A 20,208-nucleotide genomic window follows, 5' to 3' on the forward strand; every position below is an offset into this window, starting at 1 on the left:
GAGGCCGGGAAAAACTGGCAGGCATCAGGTAGGGGTTCGAGAAGGGAAGAAGGTCAGTGATGGGTGTGTATTGAGCTAGTTGCTAGTGAGCGGCATGGAAGGTACTTGGAAAGGGATGAAACCGATGCCTCAGAATTCTCCTGTCTGTGGAAAAGGGACTGGGATATTTATACTCAGGAGAATCACTTGTTTGGAATTCCTGGAGGTGGGGTGGTGCTAGTCCAGCCTCTTACCTCTTATACATAAGAGCAGAATGGCCTTCTGTAGTTTCAGTTAGAGAAACGAAAGCAAATGACTCAGGCACAGAGGTGTAGCTACTGCCAATGGGAGAAAACCCTGGAAGGTCTCAGTGATGAGGACAGGACACTGCCAGCATCTGCTACAGGTACTGTGCAGCTGTGACTAAAATCTAAATAAAAAATAAAGCACAACTAGAAATGGGCTATAACTAGTTAAGTCTTTCACATCGTTAAAACAATATAATAAGCACGTTTTAAAAATACTGAAGGCCTATCTTGTTAAAACCAGTGGATAAAGCAATTATAGATAGTAATGAAATGGGGAAGATTTTAAGCGATGCACAAGAAATCATGCTCTGCACACAAGGTTTGAGACTGTGGTCTAATATTAATGCTTGGAGTGGAGAGCTGAAGGAGGGTATGAGAGCAGAAAAAAAAAAAAAACTAAGGTAAAGAAAAAAGCAGTCCAAATATAAAATGAAGAGTTTAGGCAGAAAATGTAAGAATTATGTCAATTCTAAATCAAGCAAGACAGGTCAGTGAGGAGAGAAATCATTTCTAAATTATAAATAGCAGAGGTTATTTAGGGTGATAAGAGATACATAGTCGACTATATAATGACTTTTCACTTTAAAAATGTAGCCATAAGACTTAATGCTAGCAACACAAAACACACTTTCAACAGAAAAAGAAGAGAGGGGAAAGGCCTTTCATCCCACAATGGGCTTTGTGTAAATAATCATAGTCAGACCCCGACCAGATAGCTCAGTTGTTTAGAGAATCATCCCGATACCCAGAGGTTGCAGATTCCATCCCTAGTCAGGGCACATAAAAGAATCAACCAATGAACGCACAAATAAGCGGAACAATAAATTGAGTGCGCTCGCTCTCTCTCCCTCTCTCCTCTGTCTCTCTCTCATCTCCTTCCTCTTTCAAATCCATAAAGATAAATAAATAATCGTAGGCAAAGCTCCCATGAGCATGAGGAAATTTATATACACATCCCTTCTAAAAATAATTCAGAATTAGCTCTCCAAAATTGGAGAAAGAGAAAGTATATATTCAGACTGGAAACAAAGGCCAGTACTAACTAGCCAAATGACTTTTGGGAAATTGTTGAACATCTATATACCTTAGTTTCCTACTTACAAAATGACAGTTTGCATATGATGATTTGCAAGGTAATATGTTTAAAATGGTTTCCTTTCAAACATATTAGTAATTAGAAATCAGAACATTTTATTCAATATATTATAATTGATGAATTGTTATTTCATCTTTATTTCATGAGTAACTTACAATCACAAGGATAGAGAAGTATTAATTTTAATTTAGAATTTAAATATGATTTACTAGTGTGAGAATGTGCTTGCCCAATATTAAACACTCATTGAAATAATCTCAAAAAAACTTTGAAAAATTTCAATACATTTTTATAACCACTGGAATTAAAAAAAAATCAGTCTGTTAAAATACACACACACACACACACACACACACACATATGTATATATATACATATGTGTGTGTGTATATATGTTAAATATATGTCAAGAAACTCCACATTTTATAAATCTAATAAAGGTATAAGCTAACTGCTATTCTCCATGTCAGTGGACATACAGGTATAACTAAACTGATCTGTGTATTTTCTCTGTGGATAAATGGGTCTATCACTATTACCAACTACAGAAGTAGTCTGTCAAAAACAGCTTACATGTCAGAATACTTTTAATTTGAAATTCAGCTGATAAATAGCTTACATGTTCACAAACACAATAAACCAATCAGTGATATCTATTTTTTTAAAAACAGGACTAAGAACAGAATTTTAAAAAGTTAAAATGCTATTCTGTTCTGAGGATATGAGAAAGGCTGAAAACGCGACGAGAAAAGCTGAATTGGGATGTAAGAGTCATGCTCCTGACCTCCAGAGTGCCAGGCCCTCCCTCAAGGCACAGGGCCACTTCAATGAGATGGAAGAGTTCAGACAATGATGCTGTGGGTCCCACTTTGTTTCATACTTTGCATATATGTTTACCTTGGCTTCTGCTGATCCACATACCTATTCCATCTAATCCTGGCACCCTCAAATTCACTGGATTCTGTTCTGCACAAACCAGCTTCTTACCATGCTCAGAGAGTTTGACTAATTTCTTATACCAGCTTTTACCAGTAGCTGGGCATCTGAGACTTAGATTGAGCAACTACATTTAGACCCAAATAGTTACAAATGACAACAGCTATTTCAAGTACATAAAGCTTATTATTGTACAGAAGTGATTAGAGTTCTAGTGTGACACTACAAAAGAGAATCAGAGATATGACCGGTAGACATTAAAAGAAAGGGGAATGAAGGCTCAATGGAAAAGATATTTTCCAGCAGCTAAAACTGTTTAGAAATAGATGATTACCCTGCACTAGTCTGGAATCTCAGGTCTGCCACTTTAGACCTAGCCTCTACAACCACCAGGTCATCTTCACTTCCCCAACAATTTTGCCTCCACTGGGTCCAATTTCTAATCTTTGAACAACATCGCTAGCTCCTTTCTCTAGTTGTGTGTCTGGCTTCCTGGGTACCATGGAGAAAGGCAGGGCATTGTACTAACTAGCCTGGTATAAATCTAACTCAGCACATTGTATCCCTGCTCTATTTGCCTCTTGGCAACATCTGTATTTGGATCATAGAGATTCTCCAGTTCTGTGGCTTTTGGATCTCTTTATTACACTCCACAGAAAGAAATCCATTGTATGTCATGACTCAGGATACTTATTCTTACACGTTTAATATCAACAAAATTTGATGAAATAAAGTTTACTCTTACAATATATAGTACATGCTGATATATTCTGTGTTATTCTATTTTATTTTGAACATATTAGTTGTAACCAACTGAAATGATTTTATCACCCAATAATCAATCAGTCAGGACCCACTAATGGATCATAATCTTTTGTTTGAAGAACTACTAGTTTCATGATTTAGGTATGTATGTTCAGTAAATGTCTACTAAAGTAAAGATGTTAAGATATAAGTAGCTTCATCTTCCCCTTCTACTAATATACTTAAAAATGTGAATTTCTATAAACATCCTTTTACTAATGTCCTTGTTCTCAGAGTTCTGCCCCTCCCCTCCTTTCAAGTCTGCTTTGCTGTTGTTTTGATCTAATCCCACTTTACTGAAAACTTCTTGAGCTACTACCCCACTCTCCTCATCCCCCAACGGCCCTTGCATCTTGCCCGCCCCCCCCCCCCCCGCCTCTTTTCTTCCTCTATTGACAGATATACTCAGGTCAGGTCTCTAATATTTTGCAAAATAAATAAATAAAAGCTTTCTTTGAGTCAGCCTTCTGTGTAAAGTACCTATTTTCTCAACTCATTATTTGTCAATTAATACTTAATTCTTGGTAAAACTTGGTAAGTGGTTTTAAACCATTTATTCTTATTACAGTTTTTCTCTGTTTACTCCACCTGGAGTGTAAGTGCCCTGAGAGCATAGTATAGCTCTTTGGTGTGTAATTTCGCTGCATCACATAGGGTAGCAAAGCAGTGGTCCGTATGCACTAAGTGGGTTAGTAGTGTACCCAACTCTGAACAGAAGGTCCTGAAGATCTGACTCAGGCTTAGAAGCCACTGGCTACCTCACCCCAGCTTTTCTGGGCTGCTATTTCTGCACCTTCTGCTGCATAGAGCTAGAATACTATGCAAATGGACTTGCTTAGAAAGTCTAGATGAGGACAATGGAGCCCTTTGTTTGAAATTTTATGGAGTACCTTAACATTCCTCACCTTAACACATCATCATCACATCATACTTTTTAGGGGGACTGAAAGGATCTAGGAACCCCACTTGACATCTAAGTAAACCGAACATAATTTTCACTGCTCATTGGTGATGGAGTCACAGTTATAGATTCAGGTCTGACATTCTGCCTACTTTTCCACATTACCTTTATATCCTTAACAATGTTAACATCCTTTGTAATGTTTATCACACAATGTCTGAAAAACAGATTTGAATTTTAAGAATTAATTAATTAATTAGAAAACAATATTCTAAACCTAAAAACAAGACTGCAAGATTCTAAAATTACTGATCAGGACATTTCAATGGAACTGCAAAAAGTATATTGTGAAATATAATTTATTAATATAAGCCATGTTCATTTTCTTCTGTAATAGAACCAACTCTGAAATCCAAGAGAAGTATTTTATAAAACTAAAATTATATATGGTTATACATATTTTATTCTCATATACATGAATATAATTTAAATATCACTACAGTTTAGGATCCTGAAAGCCTTATAGTTTGCCAAGAAATGAATATAATAAAATGCAAATTTCAAATAATATAAGTGACCAGTTACATATGCTTCAGATAAATTAGAAAGGTCCACTTTTAATTATCTTAAGAGATAATCAATTATTTTCTCTGTATGTATGGGTAGAACTTTGCATTATTGAATTGCATATTTTTTAAAATATATTTTATTGATTTTTACAGAGAGGAAGGGAGAGGGAAAGAGAGTTAGAAATATTGATGAGAAAGAAACATCCATCAGCTGCCTCCTGCACACCTCCTACTGGAGATGTGCCCACAACCAAGGTACATGCCCTTGACTGGAATCAAACCTGGGACCTTTCAGTCTGCAGACTGAAGCTCTATCCACTGAGCCAAACCGGTTAGGGTATGAATTGCATATTTATCTTGCTCTGCTTTCTTTTAATCATCATAGAAAATCTTGTAATTCTCATAATATTTGGCTGAGTATATTAGAATTATGTGTGTATTTGTCTTACTCTCCCTTCTCATCTCCCTTTTGTAGGCATCTCCACAGTTTGCCCAAGACTTTACAAGTTTCAAAAATGAAACTAAATTGTTGGTCATCATACATTTATTAGCTTCCTGTAGCCTAGAGACACGCCTTACTCCAATTTTTTTCTTGAATCACATTGAGCAGATCTTTGCAAACAGTAGGGTCTAAATACATATTGGTTGAATTTATTTAAATTTAAAGGTTGAGAAATAGTAACAATTTACTTATTGTGGCCATTGGTAAATGAATTAAACTGCGTATTATAACTTGATTTGTATTTGAGAAGCTACAAAACTTGGGAATCAGCTTTAAAATTAGATATGTAGTTCCAAATTAAACATTTTGAGAGAAAATGGTTTTGAAGGGTAGTTTAGATTAAAAATATATTAAAATTTTTATTTTCTAATGAATATTGAGTACATATTAAACATGTTCTGGACTAAGACATGGTGGAAAGCATTAAAAGAAAACCATTTCATTTCAGTGCAGCCAGTTGTTCAATTCTTCAAAAATACTATTTTGAACTAAATTAAGATAGTCATTAGTTTTGTTTTTTTCCTGCAGAAGAATACATTACATATCCATAGTTGTTTGTTTAAAAAAAAAAAAAACTGTCCTAAAGAACAGGTGACCATCACTGTTAGTATTTTAGATAACTAAGGTTTGTTTGTTTTTGTTTTGTTTTTTTTCAATTATGTGTGTGGATACAGAATGATTTTTGTAAAGGGTAGCTTTTACACTGTTCAAATTTTATGCATATCAGCTTATTCAAAATTGAATCTCAAATGTATTTCAGCCTCTGTAATGATGCATTGAACATATGGACTTCCATAAATTCAAAGGATCACTCAGACTTTCAATATAAATTTAGCCTACATTTATCACCATTACTTTGTGAAAAATCTCTTTTTTGCTAATTTTCTTTAGCATTTGACTCCATGAAGAAGAGTTGGCTATGGTATAAGAAATTAAACCTCAAGATACTATGTCTGTTAGTGCTCATGAAAGTTTTATAACTTAAGAGTTTTTAAGATTCAGACTTTTTCATATTTCTCAGCACAGATCAAATAGCAATTTCTAGTAGAGTGACAAAATGCTTGATTATCTTTTTAATTTTTAGGTTTGTCATCTGAAAATATTTGATTAGCTGAAAAACTGACACTCCCAATAGAAAATAGAATGACAAGGATTCTATTATACTTTTTTTAAAGCTGTATTATAGAAGTAGTATGTAATTGAGTCAAGTATTGCATTGATCTATTTTATTGTGGCATTTCGTTCTACAGAAATCTAGACTGGCAATTTTTTCTTTCAGCACTTTAATACATCATTCCACTCTTCTTGCCTATATGGTTTCTGAAAAGAAGTCCAATGTAATTCTTTCCCTTTCTCCTCTATATCTAAGTGCTTCCCCTCAACCCCTGGCTTCTTTCAAGGTTTTCTCTTTGCCTTTGATTTTTCTGGAGTTTGTATATAATATGCTGAGGGGTGGGTTTTTTTAAATATATTGTTTCTGAGCTTCCTGAATCTTTAATTTATTGTTAATAATTACTTTTGGGAAATTGTCAGTGTGTGTTTTTCTGTGTGTGTGTGGTTTTTTCTTCTTCTTCTTGTTCTGGTAATACCTTACATGTATTTTACACCTTTTGTAATTTTCCCACAATTCTTTAATATTGTCTTTTTTACTTTTTTTTGCCTTTCAGTTTGGGAGTTTCTATCTACATGTTTTTAAGTTCACTCATTTTCCCCTCTGCCATGTCCAATCTATTGAATGCCTCAAAGGCATCCTTCATTTCTGCTGCAGTTTTTCTTTTTAAAAATTCTTTTTAAAGAACTTTTTAAAAATTCTTTATTAGAGTTTCCACCTATCTGCTTACATTACCCATCTGTTCTTATTTATTGTCCTTTTTTTACATGTTTTTATCTCCTCTATTGACTTTGGGCTTCCCTCTAGACTTCTTAAATAAGGTTGGAGATAGGCTGTTCTTTCTGTTGTATTTTCTGTTGTTTGGTGGGAGCTCCATTGGTGTGGTGGGAAGGTATAGGTTGGAGGAGATGAGGTATTCTGTAGTCCTATGATTAGATCTCAGTCTTTAGTGATCTGCTGGGCCAGTGGTCAGCAAACTCATTAGTCAACAGAACCAAATATCAACAGTACAACAATTGAAATTTCTTTTGAGAGCCAATTTTTTTAAACTTAAACTTCTTCTAACGCCACTTCTTCAAAATAGACTCACCCAGGCCATGGTATTTTGTGGAAGAGCCACACTCAAGGGGCCAAAGAGACGCATGTGGCTCGCGAGCCGCAGTTTGCCAACCACGGTGCTGGGCTATGACTTTCACAAGTGCTTCATAGGACTGGTCTGCCCCTTCCTCACCACTGTTACTATTAGGAAGGCTAAACAGGGAGATGGGTATTTTCCGTCCTCAATATTGGTTAAAAATTTTTTTCCTGGAAAATGTTTTTCTTGAAGGCAGATCTTAAGAACAACAGAATGCTCTGACACATTTTAAAATGGCCACATTTCCTTGCCTTCTGACAGTAGAACAAGAGGATTTTTCCCTCCCATTTTCACTATAAGAATGAAATAGGGCTCTAGCGGTACAAGTCATAAAAGCATGGTGACCTGCCTAAAACTGCCCTCTCACCACCAGAATTTTAAATCAAACTTGTCCACAATGAGCCTCCAGCAATTCATCAACTATAGGTTAGCTTTTCCTACACAGCTACTGTTCCCTCAGAATTCCTGCACTTCAGCTTTGGTAAGTTGTGATTCTCTGTATCCACCTGTCAGTTTTTCCCATTTTGGGTGAAAGAATCACCCTCTATCCTCAGTTCTGGATCTAAGAACATCTGTTGATTTCAGCATCCTCAGTTTTTGTCTGGTTATGCAGATGGGAGTGACAGCCCCCAAATTCCATACATGATAGGCCAGAAATTGGAAGTGGTTACTTATTTTTAAATCAAGAGAATACACAGTACCTATAACAAATGATTTTTAAACAAATAACTTAAGGAGTGAATTATTGAACAAATGCCATATATGACTTGCAGAATATGGAAATAGGAGAGAACTAATGAATTAAAACTGATTTACTTGTTAAGTATTGCTCCGTTTTCTAACTTCTGACCTTATCATTAACAAGTCTGCAATATTTTGGCTATTTGACTATAATGGGTATAAAGTTATTACTTAAATTACCAGCAGTTAATACATATTGTTCTATAGAGGAGCTCATCTAGTGCCAGATATGCAGCAGATAATAATACTTACTAGATAAGGAGAAGAATATTGCCATTTGTAAATCTTGAACAATGGGATAATAGAAGCTGCTATTAAACATTGTAAGATTAATTTCATGCATAATTCATTCAGCATGGAGCTGTCATAATATGGTGAAATATTATCAAAAAGTTATAATGTAAATTAGAAAATATAAAAAATAGGCTAGGAAAAGTAAACTAATGGATTTACAAAGGCTACAAGCATATACATGCTAAAGAACCAAGACTCTGCTGTGTACTTTTTCATGGTATCTGACATGTGACATACATCAAAGCGAACTTGTTAAATTGTGTTCAGAAAGTAAAAGGCTAATGAGATGATAATGCTCCAGGGATCTATCACTAACAGCATTTTTTTTTGTCTCACTTCCTAGTCTAGGCCTAAGATGAAATTAAATGAGAAAGTTGTAATTGCCTACAAATTTATACAATCATAATTTCAGAGATAAAGATAAGTTAGAGATCCTTCAGTTTAGCCTCCCATTTGATGAAAGAATCCCTCACAAAATATTCTTGAGAAATGGCCCTCTAGCCTCCCTTCTAAAATATGCCTCCATCAGCTCTACTGAGTACTTACTATATGCTAGGCACCGGGTTAGGGTTTCTTATGCTTTTTTAAAAAAATTTTTCACAACACTCTGATGAAGGTAGCATTGATCCTATTTTACTGAGAAATAGAAGAGGTATTGGCCCATGGATAAAGAAAAAAAGGAAGGAAGGGAAAAAGGAAGGAAGAAAAGAAGAAAGGAAAAAAGAAGAGATGAAGGGAGGGAGGAAAGATATTCAAATAACAGATAAGGCAATGCAGACTCCCAAGGTGAAGATGAGCTGATATGATGACTATAGTTAATACTGCTATATGATATATAGGAATGTTGTTAAGAGTAAAATCTAAGAGTTCTCATCACAAGGAGAAATATTTTGTATTGTATCTATATGAGATGATGGATGATAGATTAACCTATTGTGGTAATCATTTCATAAGATATATAAATCAAACCACCATGTTATATGCCTTAAATTTACACAGTGATGTATGCCAATTATTTCTCAGTAAAACTGGGGAAAAGGTGAGTAATCAATGATGGATGAGTATATTGATGTAGGACAGAGTGACATGCCAATTGTAGAAAATATTGTGGAAAATAACACAATAATCTATACTAATAAAAGGGTAATATGCAAATTGGTCAGGATACCCTCATGCAATGACTGAACAGCAGGCTGCATGGGGTGACCAGGCTGACAGGGGGGGCAGTGAGGGCGACCAGGCTGGCAGGCAGAGGCGGTTAGGGGTGATCAGGCAGGTAGGTGAGCAGTTAGGAGCCAGCGGTCCCGGATTGTGATAGGAATGTCTGACTGCCGGGATCGGGCCTAAACCGGTAGTCGAACATCCCCCAAGGGGTCCTGGATTGGAGAGGGTGAAAACTGGGCTGAGGGGACCCCCCACATGCATGAATTTCGTGCACTGGGCCTCTAGTTAATAAATAATAATACAAAAATAAACTCCATGTTTCCTGTACTCACAACTGTAAACCTATTTTTGCCACATCTTGTATGTATGTGTATATATACCAGAAAGTTGGGTTTATAGAATGTAAAACACTGCAGGAGATAAATATTATTTCATCTTACCAACAATTATGGTTCATTTTAGATACTGCTGTCTATATTTCTTCAATCTTGATCTTACAAATGAACTGGACTTGGAAGTGTTGTCACATTGAGAGGACTACTAACTTAAACATATGCTGAATATATTATTGGGCAATTTAGACAGTATATCGAGAAAATATATACCAGATTGTAGGAGCAAAGCAAGAGGTAATAGGGTTTAATTCGTTTAGGAGTTTTGGGTGTCTTTTCCTCTTGGAGACAGGATGAGAATCACAGTTCTGTTTTGTTATTTTATCCTGGGCAGGAAAAGATGGGGAGAATCTAAAACAATATTTTAAGAGTGAATCAGCTGGAGCTCAAATCCAGACTTGACAAGTGCAGTGCTCCTCCTGAGTGAAAATAAATCCCATTGTGAAGCAAACAAAGAGTAGGAGGATTAAGCTTCACATGTGGAGGATCTGCAAGTGGTTTTGTTTTTTGTTATTGCAAATATTTTTATGGGTTAATTGTATGGGGACTCAGCTCATTTGTGTGTTTTTTTCTAAATTGAGATGAACCATAATGTCTCTGGGGAAGAAGAGACTTCTGCTGCCTATAAGAATGTGTATTTTGCCCTAACCGGTTTGGCTCAGTGGATAAAGCATCAGCCTGCAGACTGAAGGGTCCCAGGTTTGATTCCGGTCAAGGGCATGTACCTTGGTTGTGGGCACATCCCCAGTAGGGAGTGTGCAGGAGGCAGCTGATCAATGTTTCACTCTCATCGATGTTTCTAACTCTCTATCCCTCTCCCTTCTTCTCTGTAAAAGAAATCAATAAAATATATTTTAAAAAAGAATGTGTATTTTTTGTTCCAGTATTATACTTTTGCAGCTAACAGTCTTTTTTTTTTATTTTCTAAAGTTTTACATATGTCTCCTTTTCCCCCAATTGACCCCACCCCCCCAAACCATTCCCACCCCGGACAAGCCCCCACCACCCCAGTGTCTGTGTCCATTCGTTATGCTAATATGCATGCATACATGTCCTTTGGTTGCTCTCTAACAACGCCCCCCCCCCCGCCATTTGTCTCTGAATCTATTCTTGTTCATCAAATTGTGTTGATCATTATATCCCACATATGAGTGAGATCATATGATATTTATCTTTCTCCTACTGGCTTATTTTGCTTAGCACAATGCTCTTCAGTTCCATCCATGCTGTTGCAAATGGTAAAAGTTCCTTCTTTTTTATAGTGGCATAGTATCCCATTGTGTAGATGTACCATAGTTTTTTAATTCACTCATCTGCTGATGGGCACTTAGGCTGTTTCCAAATATTAGCTATTATAATTGTGCTGCTATGAACATGGGGGTGCATATATCTTTTCTGATTGGTGTTTCTGGTTTCTTAGGATATATTCCTAGAAGTGGGATTACAGGGTCAAATGGGAGTTCCATTTTTAACTTTTTGAGGAAACTCCATACTGTCTTCCACAGTGGCTGCACCAGTCTGCATTCCCACCAGCAGTGCACGAGGGTTCCTTTTTCTCCACATCCTCACCAGCACTTGTCATTTGTTGATTTGTTGATGATAGCCATTATGACAGGTGTGAGATGGTACCTCGTTCTTTTGATTTGCATTTCTCTGATGATTAGTGACTCTGAGCATGTATTCCTATGTCTCTGGGACTTCTGTATGTCCTCTTTGAAAAGTGTCTATTTAGATCCTTTGCCCATTTTTTGATTGGGTTGTTTATCTTCTTTTGTTAAGTTGTATGAGTTCCCTGTAAATTTGGAGATTAAACCCTTATCAGAAATATCATTGGCAAATATGTTCTCCCATGTAGTGGGCTTTCTTATTGTTTTGTTGATGGTTTATTTTGCTGTGCAGAAGCTTTTTATTTTAATGTAGTCCCATGTGTTTATTTTCTCCTTAGTCTCCGTTGCCATAGGAGCTGTGTCTGTAAAGATATTGCTGTGACCTATGTCTGCTCTTTTGTGCAGCTAACAGTCTTGAGAAAGGGACTATGACTTGGAGGTCATCTCACAAGGAATTACTTGCTACTGCCATGTCAGACATATTAATCATTACAGTGTTGTCTCTATCCAAGGTATTAACATTTGAATACCTATTCAAATTGCTTTAGTATTAATGTTCAGCAGTAACCAGGAATTATATGAAGTTCAAGGTGAAAGCTAAAACAATTGAGTTATTTCCAAAAACCTAAGTTACACATGGAATTGGGTTGTCAAAGCTAAAAATCCATTTTCCCCTTATTTAAGAATATATTTTTAAAAATCAGCTGGTTGCTGATAAGCTATGTTTCTCTAAAATACATTAAAAATATCTTAAATTTTTATCAAATTATTTAAAAATATTAAATGTCTAATAGAATTAATTAGAGGTACAATCTCAGACTGTTTTACTTCATTCTTTAAAATTAAGTATCACATTCTCTCATTCAATGAACAAAATGAACTGAAGAACAAAATAGATCCAGAAACATAGAAGCATGGAACCTCAAAGGGAAGGTAGGGGAGGGTGGGTGGGTGGTAAGAGATCAACCAAAAAACTTGTATGCATATATGCATAACCCTTTATAACCCATGGACACAGACAATAGGGTGGTGAAGGCCTGGGATAGGGGGGTTGGATGTTGTGGAGGCTGGCTAGAAGAGGTCAATAGAAGGGAGAAGGGACACATGTAATACGTTCAACAATAAAGATTTTAAAAATAAATTAATTAAATTAAATATTGACTTATTTTTCTCAGTTATGATAAATCTATGAAAATATAATCTTTATAATATAACTAGAGGCCCAGTGCATGTAATTCATGCACAGGTAGGGTCCCTAGGCTTGGTGGGTGATCAGGGCCAATTGGGGCCTTCCAGCTGCTGGCCTGGGCCTTCCTTCATTCCGTGCTGCCCCCTGGTGGTCAGCACACATCATAGTAAGCAATCAAACACCCAATGGGACACTTTGCATATTAGCCTTTTATATATATATATATATATATATATATATATATATATATATATATAGTATGATACTAATATTCAGAGACAAAACTTATAAAGGCTTTAGAAATAACATTAAACTGAAGGATTCTGAGTAATTATAAATTTGGCAAGGAAAAGTAGAAAGAAAAATTCAGAATGCATTGTTTCTAGTTCTAAGCTGTTCTATTAATGAGTAACAGAATTAACTCCATGTGATTTTGGATTCACTTCTAAGTATACCAGAAAGACCATACTGTTGGAAGTTCAACAGAGGAGGTCAGATATTTTGTCTGAATTCACATGGAAAATAAAATTAAGAAAACTGTTCACATTATTCAGGCCAAAAATACTCGGCCAATCTCTGCTATCATAATTATAATAATCATCACAATCAAGAAGAGCCTTACTGAAGCAAGAACCAGATAGATATATTTAGCTTTGGAATTTGAAAAACAAAAGACTTTTTCATGTTTGACTTTAGTGCATATTTTCTCCTCCTGTACAGAAAATTTCCCTTTTAAATGAAACTGATTTCATTTAAAAGGGAAATTGTACACTCAGCTCCACTTAAAATTCAGGTAAGTTTCAAAATATTTAGTGCCAAAATAAATCTTTACACAGAAATATTTCAATACTATCCAAGGAAGCAGTATTACCAAGTCTACAACAAATTTAATTATTTCAATATCTTCCAAAGTGGGTAGCATGTACAAAATTCAGCACAACATTAATAAGTTTGGGTCAAAGGGAATTTGGAAAATACTGCTAAATCAGCTTACCATGAGATCTCAGATCTTTTAATATCCAGATATGTTACCAACCTATGCATTAAATATACAGAAGCACATGTTGAAATAACCACAAGATTGGGAGGGTATCCAGGCAGAGGGAGAATTATGAGCCAAGATGAGCAGGTGGGAAAGCATAAGGCATCTTTTGGGAAATTGTGGAGTTGCAGGAGATAAATCTGGACATGGAAGCAAGAATCAGACTGTGTTCTGACTCCTTAAAAACTCAGTCACTACCCATTGAAGATTTCCAAGTAGGGGAATGCCAATATAAATGTGGTCATTTGGGAAGAGTACTCTGGCCACAAATAAAAAGGTTGGTTTGGAGCAGAAGAAATACTGGAAAGCAGGAAATCCAGTCAGAAGGCCCATACAAATGTTCAAGAGTGAGATTAAATATAAGTGATAAAAGAGAATGCAAAATAAAGAATGAAAGCAAGACCTATTGCAAAATAAGAATGAGAGGAATGAGATGCAGTTTCAAAGTTATCTTAAAGAGCTCACCAAGAAAGTGATGGTGACTTTAGTGGCCACAGTGAACCTTTTGCAGTTTCTATCTAAATGGATCATGCTTTCTAACTGCCCCCAAGGCTTGGTTATAGGTTTTCTTGATGACATGGTTAACTTCTATTCATTCTTTAAGAAGTCCAGTTCACTTGTCATCTCTTCTTTTTAAAATCACTTTTGTATGCTCTCTCAGTATCCTAGGTATGCAATATCTAGTACAGGCAAATCAACATATTTTAAAGATATATTAACATGTGTGTCTCTCCTCAGATTATGGGCTCCCTGAATTTATGGAGCAAATTTGTCCATGTTACAGGCATCCAAATTGGAAAGGAAGAAGTAAAACTGTCATTGTTGGCAGAAGACACGATACTGTATAATGAGTATCCTAAAGACTCCACAACACACACACACACACACACACACACACACACACACACACACACACAAATCACTGTGGGGATTTACAGAAATAAGTGATTAAGGAAGAGCTCATGGGATAGCAATATTGTTTTAATTTTTGTTGAATGTATTGGGGTCACATTGCTTAATAGAATTGTCTATGTGTTAAGTATATCTATACTAATAAAAGGGTAATATACTAATTAGACTGGGCAACCTTCTGGACATCCTTCCGGACAAAGCCATGGTGGCAGGGCTGAAGCAGAGGCAGTTAGGGGTGATCAGGCCAGGAGGGGAGGGCAGTTGGGGGTGAGCAGGCTGGTGTGGGGGCAGTTGGGGGTGAGCAGGCTGGCGGGGGGGCAGTTGGGGGAGAGCAGGTCAGCAGGCAGAGTGGTTAGGGGCGGTAGGCAGGCAGGCAGGCAGGTGAGCAGTTAGGAGCCAGTGGTCCTGGATTGTGAGAGGGATGTCTGACAGGGATTGGGCCTAAACCGGCAGTCGGACATCCCCTGAGGGGGTCCCAGATTGGAAAAGGTGCAGGCCGGGCTGAGGGGTACCTTCCCCCTGCCCCGTGCACAAATTTCGTGCACTGGGCCACTAGTAATTTTATAACACATCACCTGTATTTTGTACCATGTATTCACCTACCAAAATGAAGTCTCCTTCTGCCACCATTTACCTTCTTCTTCCTCTCCCCACCACTTTGACCTTTTGGTGTTGAACTCCTAGGGTTCTGGGTGGCCAGGAGCTTTTCCATTATAAAATAACTTCAAGGGCAGTCACTTACTGGCGAGGTAATTTCTGACTTTGGGATAAGGCATCAATGGAACCAATCCAGATAAAGGATTCTCATTGTTGTGTAACCAAAGACTGACAGCTGGTGTTCAATCTTTTCCCTTTAAGGCTCATGGGTTAGCAGCTTTATAGATAAGGGCAATACTGATCACAAACCTGGCTGCATTTACACAAACTGTAATGTTAGCCCATTCCCTCCTGCCTTAATCCTGGTACTTACTTCTCTCCCTTACTGATAAATGTCCTACTTGGCGTTTTTTTTTTTGTGTGTGTTTTTTTTTAACAGAATAGGGAACTTTCATCTGCACTAAACACCTGTCAGGAAAATATCCTTTTCATCAATGATTTTCTTAATTTCATCTGGGAACTCATCAGCTTCCTCTTGGTTGGCAAAAGCTGATTTTCTTGTTATCTTGACATTTTTAAAGCCAAGACTCTTTCTAAAATTATCAAATGATTGTTTGCTGGCATAAAGTTCTCCAGATTTATAACCTTTAATCTTCCTTTTGCCTTAAGTTGTCATATAATGACTTTGTTGTTTTTTTCTAATCATATTTGAGTCTATACGTATGCTTTGCTTATAGCAACCCTGCACCCACATAAAAACTGAATTTTTATATGAGATAAAAAGGTATTTTGCAAAAAGTGCAAGGTCACACCTGCTGGCATAGTCGCTTTGAGGGCTTCATAATTTTTTCTTTTCTATAGTGTTCCTTATGCTGGGTTCATTTATCTTGAAATGGTGGACAACAGCAGCTGCAGACCTCAACCTATGTTACATACCAAGCAATTAAAAAATGTATTGCAATATCGAGACTTTTCTCTGCTTCTTGGGAGTATTTTCAGAACCATTAGGGGCACTTTGCATGGGTCCTCTGGTGTTACTCAAGGTTTACGGCATTGCACTAAACATGATGAAAAACACGGGAGAACTGCAAGAGATCCCTTTTTACTATGTACACCATTTACTGGGGAGAACTACTCACGCAGAGATGACTAACGTCATAAGGCGATTTAAGCACATACTGGAGACACATGTGTCTACCACAATAGCATCAGGAGGAGGCTACAAAATTATTATAGCAGTACACCATATGTACTATAGTTATATTTTTGCAGTTATGATTTAATACTGCATATTTTCATTTGTTTACGTTCTCTTAACTGTGAATGACTCCCTGTATGGTCTATGTTTTGTGCATATGTTTTGATAACTTTTAACACTTTTTTTCCATTTTACTTTTAACTTTTTATAATAGATTTATACCTATTTTATGATAGCAATGATAAAATAGACAGGTATCTATATATATTTAATAGATTTATGACATATATTTCTCTTAATTTTTCTGATATTTCTAGGCTACATGGGTCATTTGTAAGTATTTTTTCAAATTGCTGCAAATCTCCAAAAAATTCTCTAGTGTATTTATTTTTTTAAGCCTGCATGTAATTGGAACTGCTCAGCTCAAACCAATGTTGTTCAAGGGTCAACTGTTTATTAAAAGAAACTTAAAGACATGTCAATCCAAAGTGTAGATATTTTTGGATCCTGATTTCAACTGACCCAAATTCATATGTCATTTACGAGACAACCAAGAAAACAATACCCTAACTGATATAAAAAGATTACTGTTAATTTTTATATATGATAATGACTATGTTGTTTAAGTATCATTATATATCTTGAAATACTTTTAGATGAAAAGATATGATGCCTAGAATTTTCTTCAAAATAGTGCCTGGTGGTTGGAGGGGAGGGAGGATGAATGATGGTGGAAAACGAAAGAAAATTTATTATTATTGAAGTGGATGGTAGTTTGTTTTTCTATGTTTGAAAATTTCCATTTTATATTATTTTAAAATGGTTGTTCCTGGGTCCTATCTCAGAGATATTGAATTAGAGTATCTGAGAATCTAGGAATCTGGATTATTAACAAGTTCCAAAGTGATTGTTACACACACTAAGATTTAGAAATCACAATTCTAAAATAATTTATAACATTGTTCTTGCTCTTTTCCCTGAAATTCAGTCAATTGCATACACATGCCATATCTTTAAAGACAGAAACTATCTTCCATCTCCCAAGGCCAGACATTTGATATGCACTCAGTAAGTATTAGTGATCTTAGTCAGGTTATTTATTGTTGTTCACTGTGCATAAATATTTTAGGTCTAGATTATACAAAACTTACTCACATATTCCAATATCTGGTCCATTTGATATCAGGAGTATGCACCTTCTCACAGCTGTTAGCAATAATCCTTTGGCCATGTGGAATTTCTTTCTTAATGGTCCTAACACTCCTAATTTCTAAATGCCAATATTCCCATACCTCATGCAGCAAAGATAAAATCTAATATGATGGAGACATTAGCTCCCTCTTTCACAGACAGATTAAAATAGAGAATATTAGCAGCCAAGTATAGGATCTACACTATTGCACACACAAAAAGTGTGCACACACACATACACATAGACTCTGAAAATGAAAATGTTTCCATCTGCCATTGCCACTCAGCTTTGCCTGAGTTTTTGTTTCTTTGCAATGGTTCATTTATAAAACAACCTTTTTGACTCTCCTATTAGAGTATTCTTGGGAAAATGTAACCTTTTCTTCAGAATGTTTCTCCCCGCTCCCCCCCCCCCCCGCACCCCCCAAGACCTACTATTCCGTATACCTCACCTTGGAACTCCTGAAAGAGTATAACAGATTCTGTCCTATTCTGCCTAGTGTTGTAGTTCTATCACTAGATAGGTGCTTTTGAATATGACACTATTATATTGGGTTCTGGTTTCCTCCTATACAGAATTATTAAAAAAAAACAACTATAGGCCCAGCGCACAAAGTCGTGCAGGTAGGGTCCCTAAGGCCTAGCCTTCTGTGATCAGTGCCATCTTCTGCCTGTTTGCCAGTCCCCAGTCCGAATGCCACCTCCATCGCCAGGCTGTCAGGCCATTGGGATCCCCAGCTCATCCCTGGCTGCTCGGGGGCTCAGGCCTGCAGGGAAGCAGGTGCCGGTGACTTCACCTCCATGCACATGCGCTGGGCTGGTCGCTGATGGAACATGCTGCCCGCTTGGGGCCGCTCATGCAGGCGCCACCGCCACTGCTGCTGCTGATGCCACTGCCGCTGCCACTGCCGCTGCCACTGCTGCTGGGGCTTGAGGTGCAGACAGAAGCTGTGGGGCATGCCCACGACCTCCCCGCCCCGGTGTGAGGGGCCCCAAGTGGGCAGCACCTTCCATCAGCGGCTGGCCCAGTGCACGCGCATGGAGGTGAGGTCGCCAGCGCCTGCTTTCTCGCAGGCCTGAGCCCCCAAGCAGCCAGGGATGAGCTGGTGATCCCAAGGGCCTGAAAGCCAGCCCAGTCCACCCACCACCCACCCCGATTCCCCCATTCACCATCGCTGATCCATCAGAGCATGCAGGCCATGGGGAGGGACCAACAGGTCAGCCGTTCAGCCTGCTTGCCAGTCCCCAGTCCCACCCCACCCCACTTGCGGGCCTGTGGAGAGGGACTGAGAGGTGCTTAATGCACCTCATGGTGACCAGTCGTTTGGTTGTCATGGACACTGGCTCTCTCTCTCTCTCTCTCTCTCTCTCTATATATATATATATATATATATAGTCAGTTTACTTTAGGATCATCTCTAAGTTCACCTATGGTTTTATGCTACTTCTAGGGAAACGTATTTCACTAATATTTAAACAGAAAACACAACCTTTCAGAGAAAAGGAAGATATAAAATGGTTTCACCTCAGCTTCTTAGACAATAATAAATAAGGTCAAATGGGTACATTCTGTTCTGAAGGAATAAATCCAGGAATATGAAGGATTTCTTCTCACTCTCGCTTACCTGCTTATGAGCGTGATCATAAGAATTAATATGATTATCAAATTCCTGGTGTTTGTGATACTGCTTGTCACATAATTCACAGTAGAAGTTTGCCTTTACATCCTCCAGGGCCTTTGCTGTGGACTTCTCCTTTTCTGGAAAATCCTAAAAAAAAAAAAAAAAAAAAAAGCAAAAGTGTTGGTTATATTTCTCTCTAATAACATAACCTGATATCGTATTATTCAAGTTGGTATTTTGTTTTACTGTGACTGACATGCTATAGTTAGGCTCATTGTCTTTTGAAAACTCATGGCAATGGAGAAGTAACTTTCAGTTCAGCCTTATCCCTAAGTTATCAATAAACATATAATGAACTATCCCCAAGGAGCCCTCAGCTGAATCCTGATCATTACTCATCCCCTTCTTGCCACCTGTTTCCAGCTCATGCTTCTGCTGACTCACCCACCTGGAATAATTAGCACCGTTTCTTCCACCTGCTCAATGACCCCTCTCAAACACTACAAGGCCTCTCTACTACAGTATTTTATTGGGACATTAATTACATTGTCTTATAGCATTCCCTTATGTGTCATGTATTTTAGCCTCACTGTTGGGACTTGCTGTTCTCACTGTACATACTGCTTTTCCTACCTTATTAAAGTAATGAGCGTGTACTCCGTTCCCAATACCCAGCCCTTTGCCCCCCGGGGAGCCTCTCCATGACTTTTGCAGGAGAAAGTCTCCATTATGGTGCTTATTACCAGACACATCTCTGATCATTCCCACTCGTCTCCTTCACAGACATTTCTTTTCTACATATTACCCCTTACGTTTTTGTGTGGCACACCATTTCATCTTTAGCCCTTGGTGACCTCCATTCACACTATGGCTACAGCCTTATTTGTCCATAATCTCTAACTCCAGCCTACGCTTCGT

General features: G+C 37.5%; 1 protein-coding gene across 1 annotated transcript in view; it reads right to left on the reverse strand.

The window, feature by feature from the left end:
- Positions 1-20,208, reverse strand: part of ZNF804B (zinc finger protein 804B) — a gene marked incomplete at its 3' end in the record, with an annotated part of 398,915 nt that overhangs the window by 63,946 nt on the left and 314,761 nt on the right. Inside the window, exon 2 of the mRNA XM_079786821.1 lies at positions 19,294-19,437. Coding sequence (XP_079642947.1) covers positions 19,294-19,437 — 144 coding nt within the window. The remainder of the gene's footprint in view (positions 1-19,293; positions 19,438-20,208) is intronic.

Source organism: Cnephaeus nilssonii (assembly GCF_951640355.1).
Source record: "Cnephaeus nilssonii genome assembly, chromosome: 12".
NCBI lineage: Eukaryota > Metazoa > Chordata > Mammalia > Chiroptera > Vespertilionidae > Cnephaeus > Cnephaeus nilssonii.